The sequence below is a fragment of the Patagioenas fasciata genome, chromosome 6 (assembly GCF_037038585.1).
Source record: "Patagioenas fasciata isolate bPatFas1 chromosome 6, bPatFas1.hap1, whole genome shotgun sequence".
In the NCBI taxonomy this organism is placed as follows: domain Eukaryota; kingdom Metazoa; phylum Chordata; class Aves; order Columbiformes; family Columbidae; genus Patagioenas; species Patagioenas fasciata.
The window spans coordinates 11,930,401-11,945,857 of record NC_092525.1 but is presented as its reverse complement, the minus strand read 5'-3'; the positions used below and the strand labels follow the sequence as shown (position 1 = coordinate 11,945,857).

The 15,457-nt window shown below is 63.5% G+C and overlaps 3 protein-coding genes across 11 annotated transcripts in view; all 3 read left to right on the top strand.

Annotated features, from left to right (window-relative positions):
• The window catches only part of ST3GAL3 (ST3 beta-galactoside alpha-2,3-sialyltransferase 3), a 195,720-nt gene extending 190,700 nt beyond the window's left edge, over positions 1-5,020 (top strand). For all 8 annotated transcript variants that reach the window (XM_065841848.2, XM_065841851.2, XM_065841849.2 and 5 more), the window contains one exon: positions 842-5,020. In XM_065841848.2, coding sequence (XP_065697920.1) covers positions 842-931 — 90 coding nt within the window. In that variant the 3' untranslated portion in view covers positions 932-5,020. The remainder of the gene's footprint in view (positions 1-841) is intronic.
• Positions 5,021-7,949: 2,929 nt separating this feature from the next.
• ARTN (artemin) lies at positions 7,950-14,168 on the top strand. The gene is made up of 4 exons (XM_065841854.2): positions 7,950-8,982; positions 12,051-12,121; positions 12,233-12,422; positions 12,818-14,168. The coding sequence occupies exons 1-4, from the start codon at positions 8,478-8,480 to the stop codon at positions 13,252-13,254; spliced, it is 1,203 nt and encodes a 400-aa protein (XP_065697926.2). The 5' UTR covers positions 7,950-8,477; the 3' UTR covers positions 13,255-14,168.
• Positions 14,169-14,444: 276 nt separating this feature from the next.
• IPO13 (importin 13) overlaps positions 14,445-15,457 on the top strand; it is a 34,734-nt gene continuing 33,721 nt past the window's right edge. Inside the window, exon 1 of one of the 2 annotated variants that reach the window (XM_065841794.2) lies at positions 14,445-14,728. In XM_065841794.2, coding sequence (XP_065697866.1) covers positions 14,657-14,728 — 72 coding nt within the window. In that variant the 5' untranslated portion in view covers positions 14,445-14,656. The remainder of the gene's footprint in view (positions 14,729-15,457) is intronic. The other variant, XM_065841796.2, reaches the window with a different exon arrangement.

Here is a 15,457-nt window from a genome sequence, read left to right as displayed (position 1 = left end):
TGATGGCCAGAGCACCGTGCTGGAGACCTGGATTTGTTTTTCTTGGATTCTTGTCCTCTTGGGAGATTTTGAGGAAAGCTGCTTTCCCCTGCTCTGCCCTGGTCTCCCAAGGGGACAAACCTCTTACTGCTTTCATTAAGTGCTTTAATAGTACCAGCACAGGGGGGCGATGGCAGATGCTCCAATCACGGCTAAAGCCTGCTGCAGGGAACACATCTGGGTGGGCTGACACCAGCTATAGCAGTCGTTGCTCTGAAGTGCCTGGCTGGGAGATGTGACCATTTCACCCTTCACATTCTATTAGTGTAACCTTTAGCACGTGATTTCCTCTCGACAGGGCTAGTGGAGGCAAGAGCCAGCCTTGATGGAGCTGGTCTTGGGGCTTTTCAGCTGTGTGCACCCCATGCGTTCCCCAGAGACCTCCCTTGGCAGGGAGCTGTATGTGGGTACATGTCCTGCCACTGTGTTCTCTGCCAGCCCCTGTTCCCCGACACATCACCATTAATGACGAGCAGTTGGACTCTTGTGTGCTGTGGCTTGGGAGGGCACTTCAACCAGCTACATCTGCCCAACATATCTGGGTTGCCTAGATCTTACCATGTCAAAAAAACACCAGCCCATGGGGAGACCTCCTACCTCAGGCACACAGGTCTGTCGCTGTTGGTTGTATCAGCTTTTAGGTAAGAGAAGGCCCTTGGTCTGCAAGGAATCTTTGGGTCTGCAGCAGGGTCCTTGGCAGAAGCCACTGCCCTCCCGCAGCTGGAGTCTCCCACAACGTGGGGAACGGGAGCATGTTGGCCAGGATAGCTGCTGACCTCCTGTCTTTCCCATTTCCTTCCAGTCCTGGACGCACAATATCCAGCGGGAGAAGGAGTTCCTGCGGAAGCTGGTGAAAGCCCGAGTCATCACTGACCTAACCAGTGGGATCTGAGTGGGTGCAGCCACTGCCTCCAAGGGAGGAGACAGAGACGCACGTTGCAGCTCTGGGAGCCAGCGCTGGCAGCCCCCCCCGCAAGAATCCCGCCTCACTGAAGACACGCAGAGATGCCCAGGGGCTCTGGGAAGACCCTCTCGCATTGCCAGTCTGCATGAGGGTTGTATCTGCTGCCTCCAGGCCTAAAGCCGACAGGAGGTGGGCAGCGGGCTGAATGGGCTGTTCTTGAACTCTGCATCTCAGATGGATCTTCTATGTCCTGAATTAAACAGGAAAGACTCAGGAGAGAGAAGAAAGGTTTGTGAATAAAACGATTTGTGCCAAATGGGAGGTGACACTGCCCCAAGGCAGCGATGCCTGAATGTACAAAGTATTATTTTTTAAAAGAAACTCTGCTGGAGTCATACTAGAAATACCAACGTGCAAGGCAAAGTCCGCTTGTGCACAGCCCTGCGAAAAGCCTGGCCTCTCCATGCTCCATCTGCGTTGTCACCGGCCTCAGACCTTTCCCCAGGAAAACAAATCCGTCCAAAACTTCAGTGTTGTTGGTGCTGCTATAAGTCAAAGGGAGAATAATAGCTTTCCCTCGTTCTCCACTTGGAGCTTCTGGATGGAGATGAGCATGGGTTTGTTTTTCTGCACTTTTCCTTGCTTCTTGCATAGAGGCAGCAGCAGCAGCCACTTACTTGGCTGTGTTTTCCATAGCCATTTGCCCTGTTCTGCATCTGCCCTGACCCAGGATGGAGCGGGAAGCAGATGGCTTTCTCTGCCTTGGTAGACCCTCCCCACCTCCTGCCTGTCATGACACTGAGGAACCTGCCTCCTTGTGCTCAAGGCTTTCAGACTTCTTGGTTTGTGCCTGCTGTGCAGGGCCTCCGTGCAGATGAGTGTCACCATTTCTGGACAGCATCTCGCTTTATTTTTGTGTGGGAGAGGAGTAATTTATTCTTTGGAAGGAGGTCAGATCTTGTGCGGAGATCTGAAGCTTTACAGTTTGAGAGCAGGCCACCGAAGATGTTTGTTTTATGTTCCAGACTCAATCATGTTCCCTGTTTAAGTGATGTGTGGCCTCAGCGGTGATGGAGCTTGCTGGCACGGGTGGGGTCCTGCTGGGAACCCTCACCCCCCGCTCAGCCCTGCTCACTTCATTTCCAAGCTCCTCCTGTGCTGCTCCAGCACTGCTGCTCCTCCTGCTCTCAGGAGCACATCCCTTCCTTTGCTGTCTTGGTCCCAAGATGCAGTATTTGCACATTTGATTTGTATACGTATTTCAGAGGAGCTGGAATAAACTGAGCAACGTGGCCAAGTGCAAAGACAGCGGGGTGGTCTTATCGACCTGGAGAGCGTTGGCAGAAGGGGGCTTGCCAGGGGAATGGTTACCAGTGGAAATCAGCTCCCATGCTCTCCAGCCTGGCGCAGCCAGAACTGTGCCCATGGGCACTGTCCCAAGCCAAGTCCCTGTGTGTTGAGGCACCAGCGTGCAGCCAGCCGGTGCTGGGGTCAGCAGAGGGGGGATCTGTCTTGCTCTGAGCTGAAAGGGCAACATGGACAAGGGGTGCTCAGAGCAGGGCCTGAGTAGTTCCCCTGTGCCGCCTCTGCTCCTGATGACTTGCAAGGGCCTGTGGCTCTGGGGCTGAGACCCCAGAGGGGACATGCAGGAAGGGCAGGTGATGACCCAGGCGCAGGGCAGAGGAGCAAGCTGTATGGAATGGTTTGAGAGGAGGCTGCAGGTAGAGGCAGCTCTCAGGACATGGCCCTGGGTGCTGCCCGCAGACCAGTGTGCGATGTGTCCACGCATCCTGCGTGGTGTGCCTGTAGCCAAGGGGCTTGCTCAGGCGCAAGTCCTGTCCAGCTTCTGGTCATAGCTGCTGCTTGACTTGTAGTTTGGGAGCAGCTCAAAGATCCCGCCTCTTCCAGGCTGCAGAAGACAAATGCTGGGAGGCTCTCCCCTTTCCCCATACTGTGTCCCTTGCCCTGTCCCTCTGGCTTCCAAGGCAGGTGGTCCCTGCTCCCCGTCAGGATGCTCTGTGAGGTTTCCAGCAGGTTTTTGAGCACATTCTGTGGCAGATACTCCTCTGAATATTCTCTCTCAATTTGTTTTTCCTGCTCAAGGAGCCCAAGGAGCTGGATTTCCATGGCTCTCACCAGGCGACACTCCCTTCGTGGTTCCTGTGTGTCAGCCTGGACCTGGGACCATCATCCATCTAGTCCCTGTCGCGGTGGCAGTGAGAGTGCCTGGGCTGGAACTGGCTGAGGATGTGGCTGGGGAAGGGTGAGCACCTGCCTTGGTGCTGGAACTGGGTCTTAACCAGCTGCTGTGGGAGCCCTGGGGCAGTGACTGGGTGATCCATATGCAACAGTGAGCTGAGATGCCAGAGAATGGGTGGCTGCAGCCAGGAGGAGGAGGAGGGGTTGTGAAGAGCCTTCAGTGTCTGTTCTAGGCTCCTCTCCACCCCCCGGGGGAAGCACTGCAATGGAGGCTTGTGATGGCATTAATTTGATTTAATTCGTTTTATTGAGCACTACAAAGCTATGGGGCACCTTTGTCTTCCAGCTCACTGGCTCTGGGTCCAAGGAGAGAACATGGTCCCTGCTCCACTTTCCTTGGCATCCCAGCTCCCCACCATGGCCAGGGACAGGTCCTTTTGGGAAGCTGTCTCTGTAGACCTGGGAGGTGACTCCAAGCCCTTCTGTCCACCTTGATAGGGGTCTCCAGGCAGAAGTGCCCAGGCTGAATAGATGAGTGCGTGGGCCCACGTTGACTGTGGTGGGTCAGGACCATCTGCAAATAGAAGATAAAAGAGGATGGGGGTTGTTTGGGGACCAAGGGCTCCCCCCTAACTCACTGTCCCATTTAACAATGGTAGGACAAGCACACCTATGGGGCAGCCCTGCAGCCGGGCACTGGGGGTGTGCACCCCAGCCCTGGGAGCAGTGCGCGGCGCTGGGTTTCACTCCTGGATGCTGCTCTGGCTGCGTCCCCATGTGCACCTGGAGCCACCTCCCGCCCTCCGAAACACAGCAGTCCTGCCAGCTTGGAGCGGGTCAGAGCAGGGTCAGTGGGACGGATGTGAGTCTTGGCCTCTCCCTCACAGTGACTCACCTTTTCAGCTCAGAAGGGAGAGCCCAGGGGAATTCTCCACAACCTAAATATAGAGCAGGGTTTCCTGGCACCTCTGACACGCTGCGGTGCAGAAAGGCCACTCGGGTGGCAGGGAACCTGCCTGGAGAGAGGCCGAGGAAGCGTAGGGTGGTCAGGGAGCAGCTCCCGCAGCGGGGTTTTGCTCCGGCTGGTGCATAGAGCAGGTCTGGGGAGCTGCAGGCCAGCCAGCACATGCTGCCTGCAGAGAGTTGCTGCTGTTCTGACCACACCACGAGCACGGGCTGCTCATACTTTTGGGGTGTACAGCCTTCCGCAGTGCCCACCGCCTTGGTGTCGGGCTCCTTCCACCAGCTCGCACCGTTCAGGCTGGCCATGCTGTGGCCTCAAGCTCACACGTGCCAAACAGAGGCACCACGGCCAGGGAGCAGCGGGATCCTCTGCAGCCCAGCATGTTTGGGCTTCCAGTGTCGTCTCCTCCTGGGAGGTGCCAGTGCTGCTGGGAGAGGGAGAAGGTGTCAGGACAGAGCTGTCTGTCCGTCTGTATCAAACAGGAGCAGGCAGGCTGGGTAAGGGCAGCACCAGGGGACAGGCAAGGGCTTCCAGACTGCCTGGCAGGGAAGCAGCCGCCACGCTGAGCTCCACCAGCACCAGCGTGGTACATGCCATCGGCGCAAGAATGCATCACACACAGTATTAGAGACGTGTCCTTCAGTGCAGGCAAGTGAGCCACTACCTAGCCCCTTGGGCACTGACTCCTTGCCCAGCCCACACAGGGACCTGCTCCAAGGGCCAGTGTGCTCGCCGGTACTGCACCAAGCTGAGATGCAAGAACTCAATGAGTTTTTTAAATTAGTTTTAGTTTCTGCAATTTTTTTTAATTTCCCCTCTAGGCAGGGAGGGCAAGAGTCTTGCAGGCTCCTCCAAGCCGGCTTATGTCACATCAATTCAGTCATATCACAGAAGCAATAAAGCTATCAAACAAATTTGGCTGGCCTCTTTCTTCTGCTGCCTTTGGCTTTTTTGGGGGGAAGCAGAGGGATTCACCCACTTGGGCTGTCCCGAGCCCGGTTCCACTGCTGACTCCTCCAGCACAGTAACCCAGAGGCAGCTGCCAGAAGCTACAGCTGGCCAATGCCACTGGCCTAGCATTGGGGACAGGAGAGGGCTGTGGTCCTCTTTGCAGGTGACCTGAGGGGTAGAAGAGGGGCTCACAGGTTGGGTGCATGTCATACTGGGGGCAGACAGCTTGTCCTGCCTGGGATGGGCTGCCTGTGACACTGCCTGCTCTCTCAGGGACTCCCAGCCAGCACAGTGGCTTCCCACCAAGGGTCACAGCAGCAACTGGGCTGGGTGCAGTCCCGACAAAGGCAGGTGTCTAGCCAAGTGACCTTCTCACCACAGTGTCCAGGAAGGAAGCTGTTTAGGAAGCCAGGCGCCGAGGCTGTGACCGACTGACACCTGCCAGGTCCCACTGGGAGGAACATAACCCTGCGGGGCTTCCAGAACCATGGGATGAATCAGGAACAGTCCTGTTGTCTGGGGGAATGGGGTGGCTACTTGCAGGTAGGTGACCTGTCTCCCAGACCTGCCAGCTCCTAAACGCAAGAGGTGACTGGCTTCCTACCAGCACCGATGGGACACTGCAGAGGCAATTGTCCAACCCTCCCTGGTGTGTGGCTGCGACTTCCACATCCTCACAGAAAGGAGGTGTTGGAGCTGCTCAAATCCACCTTCCTGCTTTCCTCTCTTCACAGCCCTTAAAGAGCAGAGCCACCACTTACATGGGGCTGGGCCAGCCCCAGGGGTGACCCATGCCTTGTCCTGGCCTTGGGAGAGGTGTGGAGGGGGAGAGCGCAGAGCCTGGGGCCAGGGCACACGGGGACAGCCCATGGGAAGTTCAGCAGAGACAAGGACTCTTGTTCTGAAGCAGGTGTCCCTGAAGGAGCCCCATCACTGCTGAGATGAAGACGATGCAACCAGTTGGTCTGGCTGTGTCACAGCTGTCCCCAACACGTTTTATCACCCTCAGCTGTGGCCTTGCACAGGCACAGCATCTGGCTGGACCACGTCACCCCCATCCCGCCTCACGCAAGGGTGTCACCTTCAGGGACAGATGTGACAGTGAGCTCTGGCCCCACAGGGCTCATTACAGACCAGACAAGGTACGCCCCAGCCCTGGGGGTGCAGAAGCACCGGCTAACACAGGACATGTCTTGGGAGGCTCTAAGCCAGCAGCAGCCAGGGACCGTGTCACCCCTCTGTCCGGAGACCTCTGGGGCCTGGGACCCTGTCCTGTACCTCAGCACCCTTTGGAACCCAACCCACACTCAGCACCTCCCAAGGCAGAGCGACACTCACGAGAGCCCAAGGGGAGAGAGCAGTGCCCTGGTTCAGGCACAGTGTTGGGACATGCCACCCCCTGCCACTGCAGTATTCGGGGGGATAGGGAGGAAGCGTTGCTGGCAGGACATCAGTGTGGCTGATGGCAGCATCAGGGTCACATCTCCCAGGACAAGGGGCAGGGGAGGGTGCCAGGACCCCCAGGTGTCTGGGATAGCAGCCATGAAGGGGGCACACAAGGAAGAGGACAGAGACAAGGCTTGGCACAGCCGCCCCTTTCACAGGACTGGGGTCACCGTGGGCCCACCTGTACAGGGTGTCCTCCTCTCCATTGGCAGCTCCCCCTGGGCAGCTCCCACTGCATGGGCAGGGCTGTGGCCAATTCCAGCCCCATGGGGACAGGCAGGCCACCTAGAGCAGGCCATGCCTCTTGCACAGAAACTTTCCAAGCAGGCAGCCCTGTTAGTTTGCAGCCCTGCAAAGCAAAGGATCCTGTTCCTGTCCCACATTCCCTGCCCCTGGCTCATTCCCCACCCCTGGGGCCTCCAAACTTCTGTTGGGCATCACCTCTGCCAGCTCCCATGAGGGCATCATGGATGGGGGCAGCCTCAGGCCATGATGTGGGGCAGTGCAGACCCCACCCTCCCACACAGTCCCACCAGCAGGCAGGAAGCCACCCACAGCCACAGGCATGGCCAAACCGCCTGTTCTGGGAGCAGGGGTTGACCAGGGCCACGCCAGGCAGGGGCAGCAGCTCCAGGCAACAGCCAGTGTACCACCTCCACTGTCCCTGCTAGCGGTGACAGAGACGGCTTAGCCAGCGTCACCTGTGTCAGCACATTCCCTGCCAGGTGATGCCGCAGGAGGGGCGTGGGAGTTGTCATCCCCGTGCTGGATAATCCGACGAGATGAGACGACGAGACGACCGGCTCCACCGCCGGCTCGCACACACCGTCCAGCCCTTCCCGCCGAAGGGCCGCGGGATTCGTGTTGCCGTGCGGCGGGGAAGCAGTTAACGCCACGGGGGGGCCCGAGTGTCAGGGCAGACCCCATGGGCGAACTGGGGCCGGCGTGCAGCCGCGGCACAGCCGGCGATGGAGCCGCTGGCCCCGCTCCAGACGGGGAGTTATATAAACCCGGGGAGGTTGCGCCGAGGCGGTTGAGCGCTGCCGGGGCCGATGACACGGCAGGCAGCATCCCGGGGCGCGCCGCCCGCCCGGACGCCTCCGGACCCCGCCGCGGGCATGGCCCGGGGGGCCGGCGGGCCATGAGGGCTGGCCCCGGGGGGCTTGCCCGGCCTGGGCTGTGCCCCGGCGGCCGGCTCCGGCCAGGGGAGCACGTGTGAAGCGGGGCCGAGCGGAGGCGGCCCTGGGATTTGGCACGTTTGCAAGGAGCACTCGAGAGCCCCGGGATGGACGTGGAGGGCCCTGGGCGGTGACGTAAGGACTCGCACGGGCTCGGCTCAGCTCGCCAGCCGGCCCCCATGTCCCCGGGGCCTGCGACGGCCCCGGCGGAGGGAGGCAGGGAGACGGCAGAGGTAAGGAGCCCGGCGGCGGGCGGGGAGGCAGGGCTGGGAAGCCGGGCTCCTCCTCCGGCCAGGCCGGACGTGGGCGCCAGGCACACCGGTGGCCCGCGGTGGCTCGGGGTGCGTGGGACGCCGGCCAGCCCCGCCGCGGCCCAGGAGCTGCCGGGGTGGCCCCCGCCTTGTCCCCCGAAACCCATTCCCGCCGGGTCCCCGCGGGCACGAGTGGTTCGCTGTGTGCAAAGGGTCCCCGTGGAGCTCTGCTTTCCGACGCCAAGCTTGGGGTCTTCGTGGGGCTCTGGTCCCGAAGCGCTCCGGGAAGGGCTGAACTCGTCCCCAGGGGTGCTCGTGTGTCCGTCCTGCTAGCGCTGTGAGCGGGCTGTCAGGGCAGGGAGCTCCGCTCAGGGGCTGTCCGTCCGTCCGGGCGGCGTGTCCGTCGGCCTGTCCGTCTGCCCGGCGGTGCCGAGAGGTGTCCGCCAGCCCGGGGCTCGGCCGGCGGGCAGGTGGTGGTGGTCGGGTGCCGCCGGGGTCTGCGGGAGTTCGGCGGTGGTGCGGATCCCGGCGCAGAGTCCGCGCTGATGCGGGTTGGGCCGCGGCGCCTGCTGCTGGCGGGATCCCGGTGTTCTCCTGGTCTCGAGGTGGTCCCGGCGCCCGTACGAGTCGGAATCCCGGTGCCGCTGCGGTGCGGGTCGGAGTGCCGGTCGGGATCTCGGTGCCGGTGCGGGTCGGGGTGCCGGTCGGGATCTCGGTGCCCGCCCCGCCGGTCAGGTGACGGCGGCTGGAATTTGACACCGGCGGCCGCGGCGGGAGCGGGATGGAGCGGCCGCTGTCCCGCACTGCGCGCCTGCCCGCCGCCGGCGGCACCGCACCCCAAGGAGCACAGGGACCCGCATCCCGAGGCGCAGCAGGAGCGGCACCGGGAGCGGTATCGAGAGCAGCGGCGGGACCCGGTGTCGGCAGGACAGCGCCGGCCCCCGCCCGCGCCCCGCCCCGACGCGGCGGCAGCGGGCGGCGGGGGGCGGCGGGGAGCGGAGACGATGCGGGGCGGCGGCGGCCCGGGGGATGGTCCCCGCCGCGGGCACGGTGAGTGCGGGCCGGGGAGGCGGGCAGCAGCGTCCGTCCCAGCCTACCGGTGGCGTCGGGCCTCGGCGGTGGCTCGTACCGGGGCTTCGGGGGTGACGGGGCGGGGGGGGCCGCTTCGCCGCCCGCCCCCCGGCAAAACCTGCGGGACGGCGAGGGGGCTCGGGCCGCCGCCGGGCAGGTTCCCACCGAGCGGCTCCCTGGATAGCGAACCCAGTCCGGCGACGGGAAGCGCTCGGGGCTGCGGCGGGGACGGTGTTCCCTGCTCGGGCTGAGGGAGGCGGGACCCCGCTGCGGGTGCCCGGGCGACACGGGGACGGTTTCACCCGCCTCTTCCCTGGGCTCCCGCCCCAGCCCTTTGGGCATGTCGGGCAGGTCTGTGCCCCGGCTGCCCAGGCGGTGGGCGGGGGAGAGCCCCGAGGCGGGGATGCCCGAGCCAGCAATGCCCGGCGCCCGCTGGCTCTGCTTTCCCCGGGCTAGGGCCGAGGTTTGTCTCGCCCGTGTGCCCCACGTGTCCGACTCCGGCCTCCCACGGCTTTGTGGGGCGGGTGCCAGCTGCGCGTCGCACGTAGGGTTAATTTCTGACACCCTCATCACTCCTGCCAGGGGCAGCGCGGTGGGATGCCGGGTCTGCGCCGGCTCCACCGGTGCCCGCAGGTGCCCGTGGGGGTCTCCGGGCATCCTCCCGCGCTGCCAGGCGGGAGTCGTGGCTGCAGGGCTGACGCGGCGAGCGGTGGTGAACCCCCTTCCAAAAGTGAGCACTTCATGAGCTGAGACCCTCATTTCGTGGCTGGGGTACCCGCTGACCCTGCGTGGATGCACTTTGCGAGTGGCTCCTGCCTCCCCCGGCGACCTGATGCAGCCCGCGGGACACCCACTCCCCAGTGCCCTGTGCACAGTGCGGGCAGTGGGGCTCTCACCAGAGCTCTGCACAGATGGGTGTGGGGTGACCTGCACAGGGATTACCCCAACACGCTGCTGCTCAGCCCCCGGCGGGGGACACATGTGGCGGGGGCTCAGGCATGTCCTCACATGCATGGGCCTGATCCTGACTCTGGAAAGGGCGCATGTGCCTGTTGATGGCTCAGCTGGGCTCTTGCAGCCGTGGCAGGGACAGATCCCAGCCAGATCTTCGCCAGACGGGAGCTGGGGGGTCTGCCTTGGGAGGTTGCAGGTCTGGCACCCCCTGGAGTGCCCAGGAGCTTGGGTCAGCCCTGCCCGCGCCGGGGGAAAACAGGGGCCGAGCAGGGCTGCGGGCCCAGCGTGGGCTGCGGTTCTGCGCGCTCGGGGAAGCCGCCCCAGGGGACGGGGCTCCGCGTCTGCCGGAGACAGTGTCGGGGCACGTCCGTAGTCTCGGTTGCGGGGCTCCCGGGGGCGAAGGAAAGCTGCCCTCACCCGGCGCCCCGCCGGCAGGGCTCCCGCCGCAGAGCCCGGGGCCGTGCTGCCGCCGGACGGGAGAAGCCTGAACTGCACCGACCGCTCCGTCCCTTCCCATCCTATCCCGTCTCGTCCCGTCCCCGGGATGCTGGGGCCGAGGGGCCACGGCGGATCAGCCGGCCGCGGGAGCGGGGACCTGGGGGGCCCCGTTCCCTCCCAGTGGGGCGCGGGTACCCTCGCCTGGCCTCTCCGGGGGTGCCGGCCTGGGAAAACCATGACCTGGTAGCAGCGGCTGGCGCAGGGCCACGGGCCGCCACGGGAGCAACGTGCTGCGTGGGCTGTGCTTGGACAGGCTGCGGCGGCTGGTGAGGCCGGAGGGGTCAGTGCCAGCCCCGCCTGTACCGGGAACGCATCCTGCCTGGTGCATGGCCCCCAGAGGGGGCACATGGTCCTGGCAGTGCCCATCACAGCCCCTTGATATGGTGTGGCGAGTGCAGGAGGGCATCAAATGCAGCAGTCAGGACTCGGGGGACCATCCTCCTTGATGCTGGGGGGCCTTGATGCTGGGGGGCCTTGATGCTGGGGGAACTGACTTTGTCTCCTTGTCCCAGCGGTGCCCAGCTGTGTCCCTTCATGTTTTGGCCAGGAGTGCTCTCCTCAGTATGTCCCATCTCAGCTTTGCTGCAGAATCAGCTGGGACGTGCAGGAGTGAACCAATGGAGGGGATGAGGGGACTCCCCACTGCAGGATGCCACCAAGCTCCAAGGGGACAGTCCCATCCCAAGAGACAGGGGATGCAGCAGATTGGCCAAGAAGGGCTCAAGTCCCCTTGGGAGCCACCTCTGGGGGATCCTGGTTTGGGACACTGGGGCACAGGGGCCTCCTCGCATTCCAGGGGAGGGAGAAAGGAGATGAAACATGTGGCTGCAGACTGGGAGTTGCTCCTGCACTTCTGGGGCACATTGCTCTCCTGAAACTGTGCTTGCTGCTTCACTAGGACCATGCACAGCCGGCACTGAATTCCCCTGTGCGTGTTGTGGCAGCAGATGCCAGCCAGTGGTTTGGGGTGAATGAGTCAGCGAGCCCTGTGTGGTGCCCTGCTGTGTCCCCATGGGATCTGTCTGCCCATTCTGCCCCTCATGGCCCCATTCGCCCGGGCTGCTCTGGGCCTGCATGTCCCAGCTCGGCACAGGCAGCGGGCTGGGGAGCCAGCGTGGGGCCAAGGGGTGGCTGCACCCAGGGACCCTGCACTAATGGATTTAGAGTTTCCAAGGTCAGGCTCCCACTGTGAGCAAGAAAAACATTCCCAGAGAAGGGCCATGGGAAAGGCCCCCCCCACGCTGTGATGCTCCCAGCCCCAGCTGCTGCCTCACAGGCCAGCCTGGCATCCCAGGCCACTTGCATGAGGAGGCAGCTGTGTCCCCCTTGAGGAGAGGTGCTGCGCAAAGACTGGATCACCCCAATAGCCAAATCTCTGGGAAGGGGTGCATGGGGTGGCAAGGGTGCCTGGCTGTGTGGGGAGGAGGCGTGGGTTGGGGTCACGCATAGGGTGCAGAGGGTGTTTCAGGTTGCTGGGGGGCAGTAAGGGAAGGGGTGGTATGCTTGACAGGGGAGAGCTGTTCCAGCTCCCAGCTAGCTTGATGTCCATTCTGTCCCCTCTGCATGGGTGCTGACTCCCACCTCTGCACTTGCAGCCAGCATGGAGCAGCGAGCAGAGTCGCCAGAGCCAAGACCTGCAGGATCGACCACGCACCCGCAGCCCAAGGTGAGCCACAATGGCTGGGATCACATGTCCCCATCCCCAGCTGATGGAGCCTCGTCCCTTGTGTGGGGACCCTGGCCAGGGCTCACCCCGCTGTGCTGTGCTTTTTCACAGGAGGGGACACTGTGGGGACTCCTTGCCATCCTCTCACTGCTGTCTGGGCTGGCTGCGGGCACCCTGCGAACACCACACTGCAACAAGACGCTGGACGCGGCCCCCATGCCACAGAGCATGGCCACCACCAGCCCAGCTGTGGAGGAGAGTGTGGAAGTACCACTCACCGCTGCCTGGAGCCAGCTGTACGGTGTGTGTTGGGGCAGGAATGCCACCCTGGGATGGGGGTGCCCAGTGTCACACACAGGACGCCCTACATGGGCACAAGTGTGGGCACAGGTGGGATGCGAGCCACCTGTGGGGAGTCCCAACCTGTGTGGTGCTGCCTCTGTGCATCGGGGCCAGGTGGGGGGGCCTGAGCACATGGGCCCTGTGATTTGCACTGCAGGTAGTGGTAGAACCCTTGGGACGAGAAGATGCTCAGCCAGCCACCTACTTCACCACCCTGTGGGCATCCAACCAGTACCATAGTTGATGGTCAGGAGGGGTTGATGGGTCACAATGGGGCACAGGCAGGCTCAGTGGGCCCTAGGAGAGTGGCAGGTATGGGACAGGGTCTGACACTGCCATTGGCTCTGCATGCAGGGGACAATGCAACGACGGGTCGCCCAGGCACCGTGGAGCTTGCAGAGGACCTGCTGCTGCGTGCTGAGCGCTCACCACCAGGGGCCAGCAAAGCCAAGAAGGGGGCGCGGAAACCCTCGCGGGGGGCCCGTGGTCGCAACTGCCACATCCGCAACCTGATGGTGAAGGTGCGGGACCTGGGCCTGGGCTTCAACTCAGATGAAATCGTGCTCTTTAAGTACTGCAGTGGGTCCTGCCACCGGGCACGGAGCAACTATGACCTGACACTGGGCAGCCTGCTGCGGCAGCAGCTCATCACCCCAGGGCCACAGGAGCGGGTCCTCAGCCACCCCTGCTGCCGGCCCACCCGCTACGAGGCCGTCTCCTTCATGGACGTGCAGAACACATGGCAGACAGTTGAGAAGCTCTCAGCAGCGGAGTGCAGCTGCATTGGCTGAGGAGGGGGCTGCCGGCTTGACCGTGGCTCGACACACACTGGCAGACCCTGGCTTGCCACACACAACGGTGCCAGTGCTCAGAGGAATGGTCTGGTGGAGGAGAATGTCCCTGGTTTTGTGTAGCCACGAGGGACTGAGACGAGATGGAGCCATGACGGGGGTGGGTGGCCAAGCCTCTTCCCGCTCTGTGCCAAGAAGCTGGTGCCACTGGCTATGCAGGGTCCTGCCAGGGTGCACCCCAGCTCAGCTCTGGAAGAAGAGTTGGAGGGAACATGGAGCATCCCCATTGCTTGCAGGGGTCTGCCAGCCCAGTGTTCACCAGCAGTGCCTGGCTTGTCCGTGCCCTGCTCCCACACCCCTGCTTTAGGGGAGCTGGGGCTGTTCCCAAGCTTTGGAGTGGGACAGAAAGAGGGGAAATACGTCCCTGTCCCCTCGAGCACCCTGGAGCTGGTGGTGGCCAGAGCTGCTGTGCAGGGAGGGGGCGTCCCTGAAGACGAGTGCAGCAGGGCCAAACCACACCAGTGCAGGGTGGGGGACCTGCACTCAGCTGGCAGCAGCCCCCAGTGCTCCACAGGGCAGCAGGGCATGGGCACCTGCTGGGACCCCTGCCTTGCTCCCAGGAATTGGCAGGGTCCCCCTGCTGCCCCCATGGTGCTGCGGCACTAAACTATTTATTTTACTCTAAATTATTTATTTATTGTTCTCGAGCGGCAGCTCCTATTTATGACTTTGGGCCCCCGGGGGCCGGGTGTAATTTAACCCCAGCGCTGCTGTGAAGCCCTGGGCAGCGCCCCGTCCCCCGGTGCCCCGTGCCCCCAGCCCGTTTTTCTATTATTTGTAAAATTTGAGGGATAAACTCTATTTTTGTACAGTCGCCTTTTCCTGTAGCAATAAAGTGATGGGCTGCGAGTCCACCCCCTGTGTGTGCCCGTGATGGGGGGACGACGGGGGTGCCCGGCGTGTTTGACACCCGTGGGCTGGGATTGGGAGGGTCCTGAGCGGGGCTCCTGTCGGCACCGCCCGCCCCACGCGTAGGGAGCAGGGGCGGCGCTCGCTGCCGGTGCCCGGCAGGGGACGCTCGTGGCCCGGGACTACCGGGACTACCGGGACTACCGCTCCCGGCGTGCGGCGCGGCGCTGCGGCAGGTCCCGGGCTGCCCGGCCGCGCCTGCGGGGCAGCGGGGCGAGGCGCTGCCGGAGCGGAGCGGGGCAGCAGTGCCTCTCGGGGCGTCCCTGGGGCGCGTCCCGGCCCGACCGCAGCTGCCCGCCGCGCCGAGCCGAGCTGTGCCGCCCCGGTGCCGCCGCCCTCGTCGGGGCGGGGAGGCGGGTCCCGCTGCGATGCGGCTGCCCGTGCGCCGCCGCTGTCGCCCGCCCGCCACCGCCTCCTGAGCGCCGCCGCAGCCATGGAGCGGAGGGCGGAGGCGCCGCCGCCGCCGCCGCAGGGCCTCGACTTCACCGTGGAGAACGTGGAGAAGGTGAGCCAGCCGCGCCGAGCTCCCCCCAGCCCACCCGCGGCGGTGGCGGGGCGGGGGGACGCGGCTGCGGGATGCTGGTGCTGCCGCGGGGCTGCGGGGGCTGCGGCTCGGGGGAGGGCACCTGCTCGGCAGTGCCGGGCCCGGGGAAGGGCGGCGGGGCGGCAAGCCCCCCGCCCTGCCGGCAGCGGGGGCGGCAGGGACCCGTCTGCGCGCCCAGGGGGGTCCGGTGCGGGATGTGGCGCCGCTTCTGTGCACCGGGGCATCCCGGGGAGAGTAAATGATGTGGCAGAAATGGGAGCAGAAGGGAGGAGATGTGTCTCCGGCGAGCGTCCTCTGGGTTGCCGTGCTGCAGCGCCAGGCAGGCTGAGTCTACCGGTCTAGTCCTGGCTGCCCTCGACATGATCAGTTTCTCCATCAGGCAGGGAAGGGAGGGCACCCGAGCTCTCGCCAGGTGCTGGGAATTGTTGGGAATTACAGTTGGGAAAAGCCTTTGGAGGACGGATGGCCTGATGATGCCTTTCTAAACCTGGACTGATCCAGCCCCCATGCTCCTGCTGATGCTCGAGGTGCTTCTAAGCAACTGCAGGGCAAGAGGAGCAAGGTTGTCATTGCTGAAACCTGGGATCCAGGGAATGGCCATGGCGAATCAAGGCCTGCTGGTGCGACAGTGCTGCTAGGAAGAGCTCTGAGCGGCCTCTGCCTAACCTGGGGTTCATCACAGAAACTGAG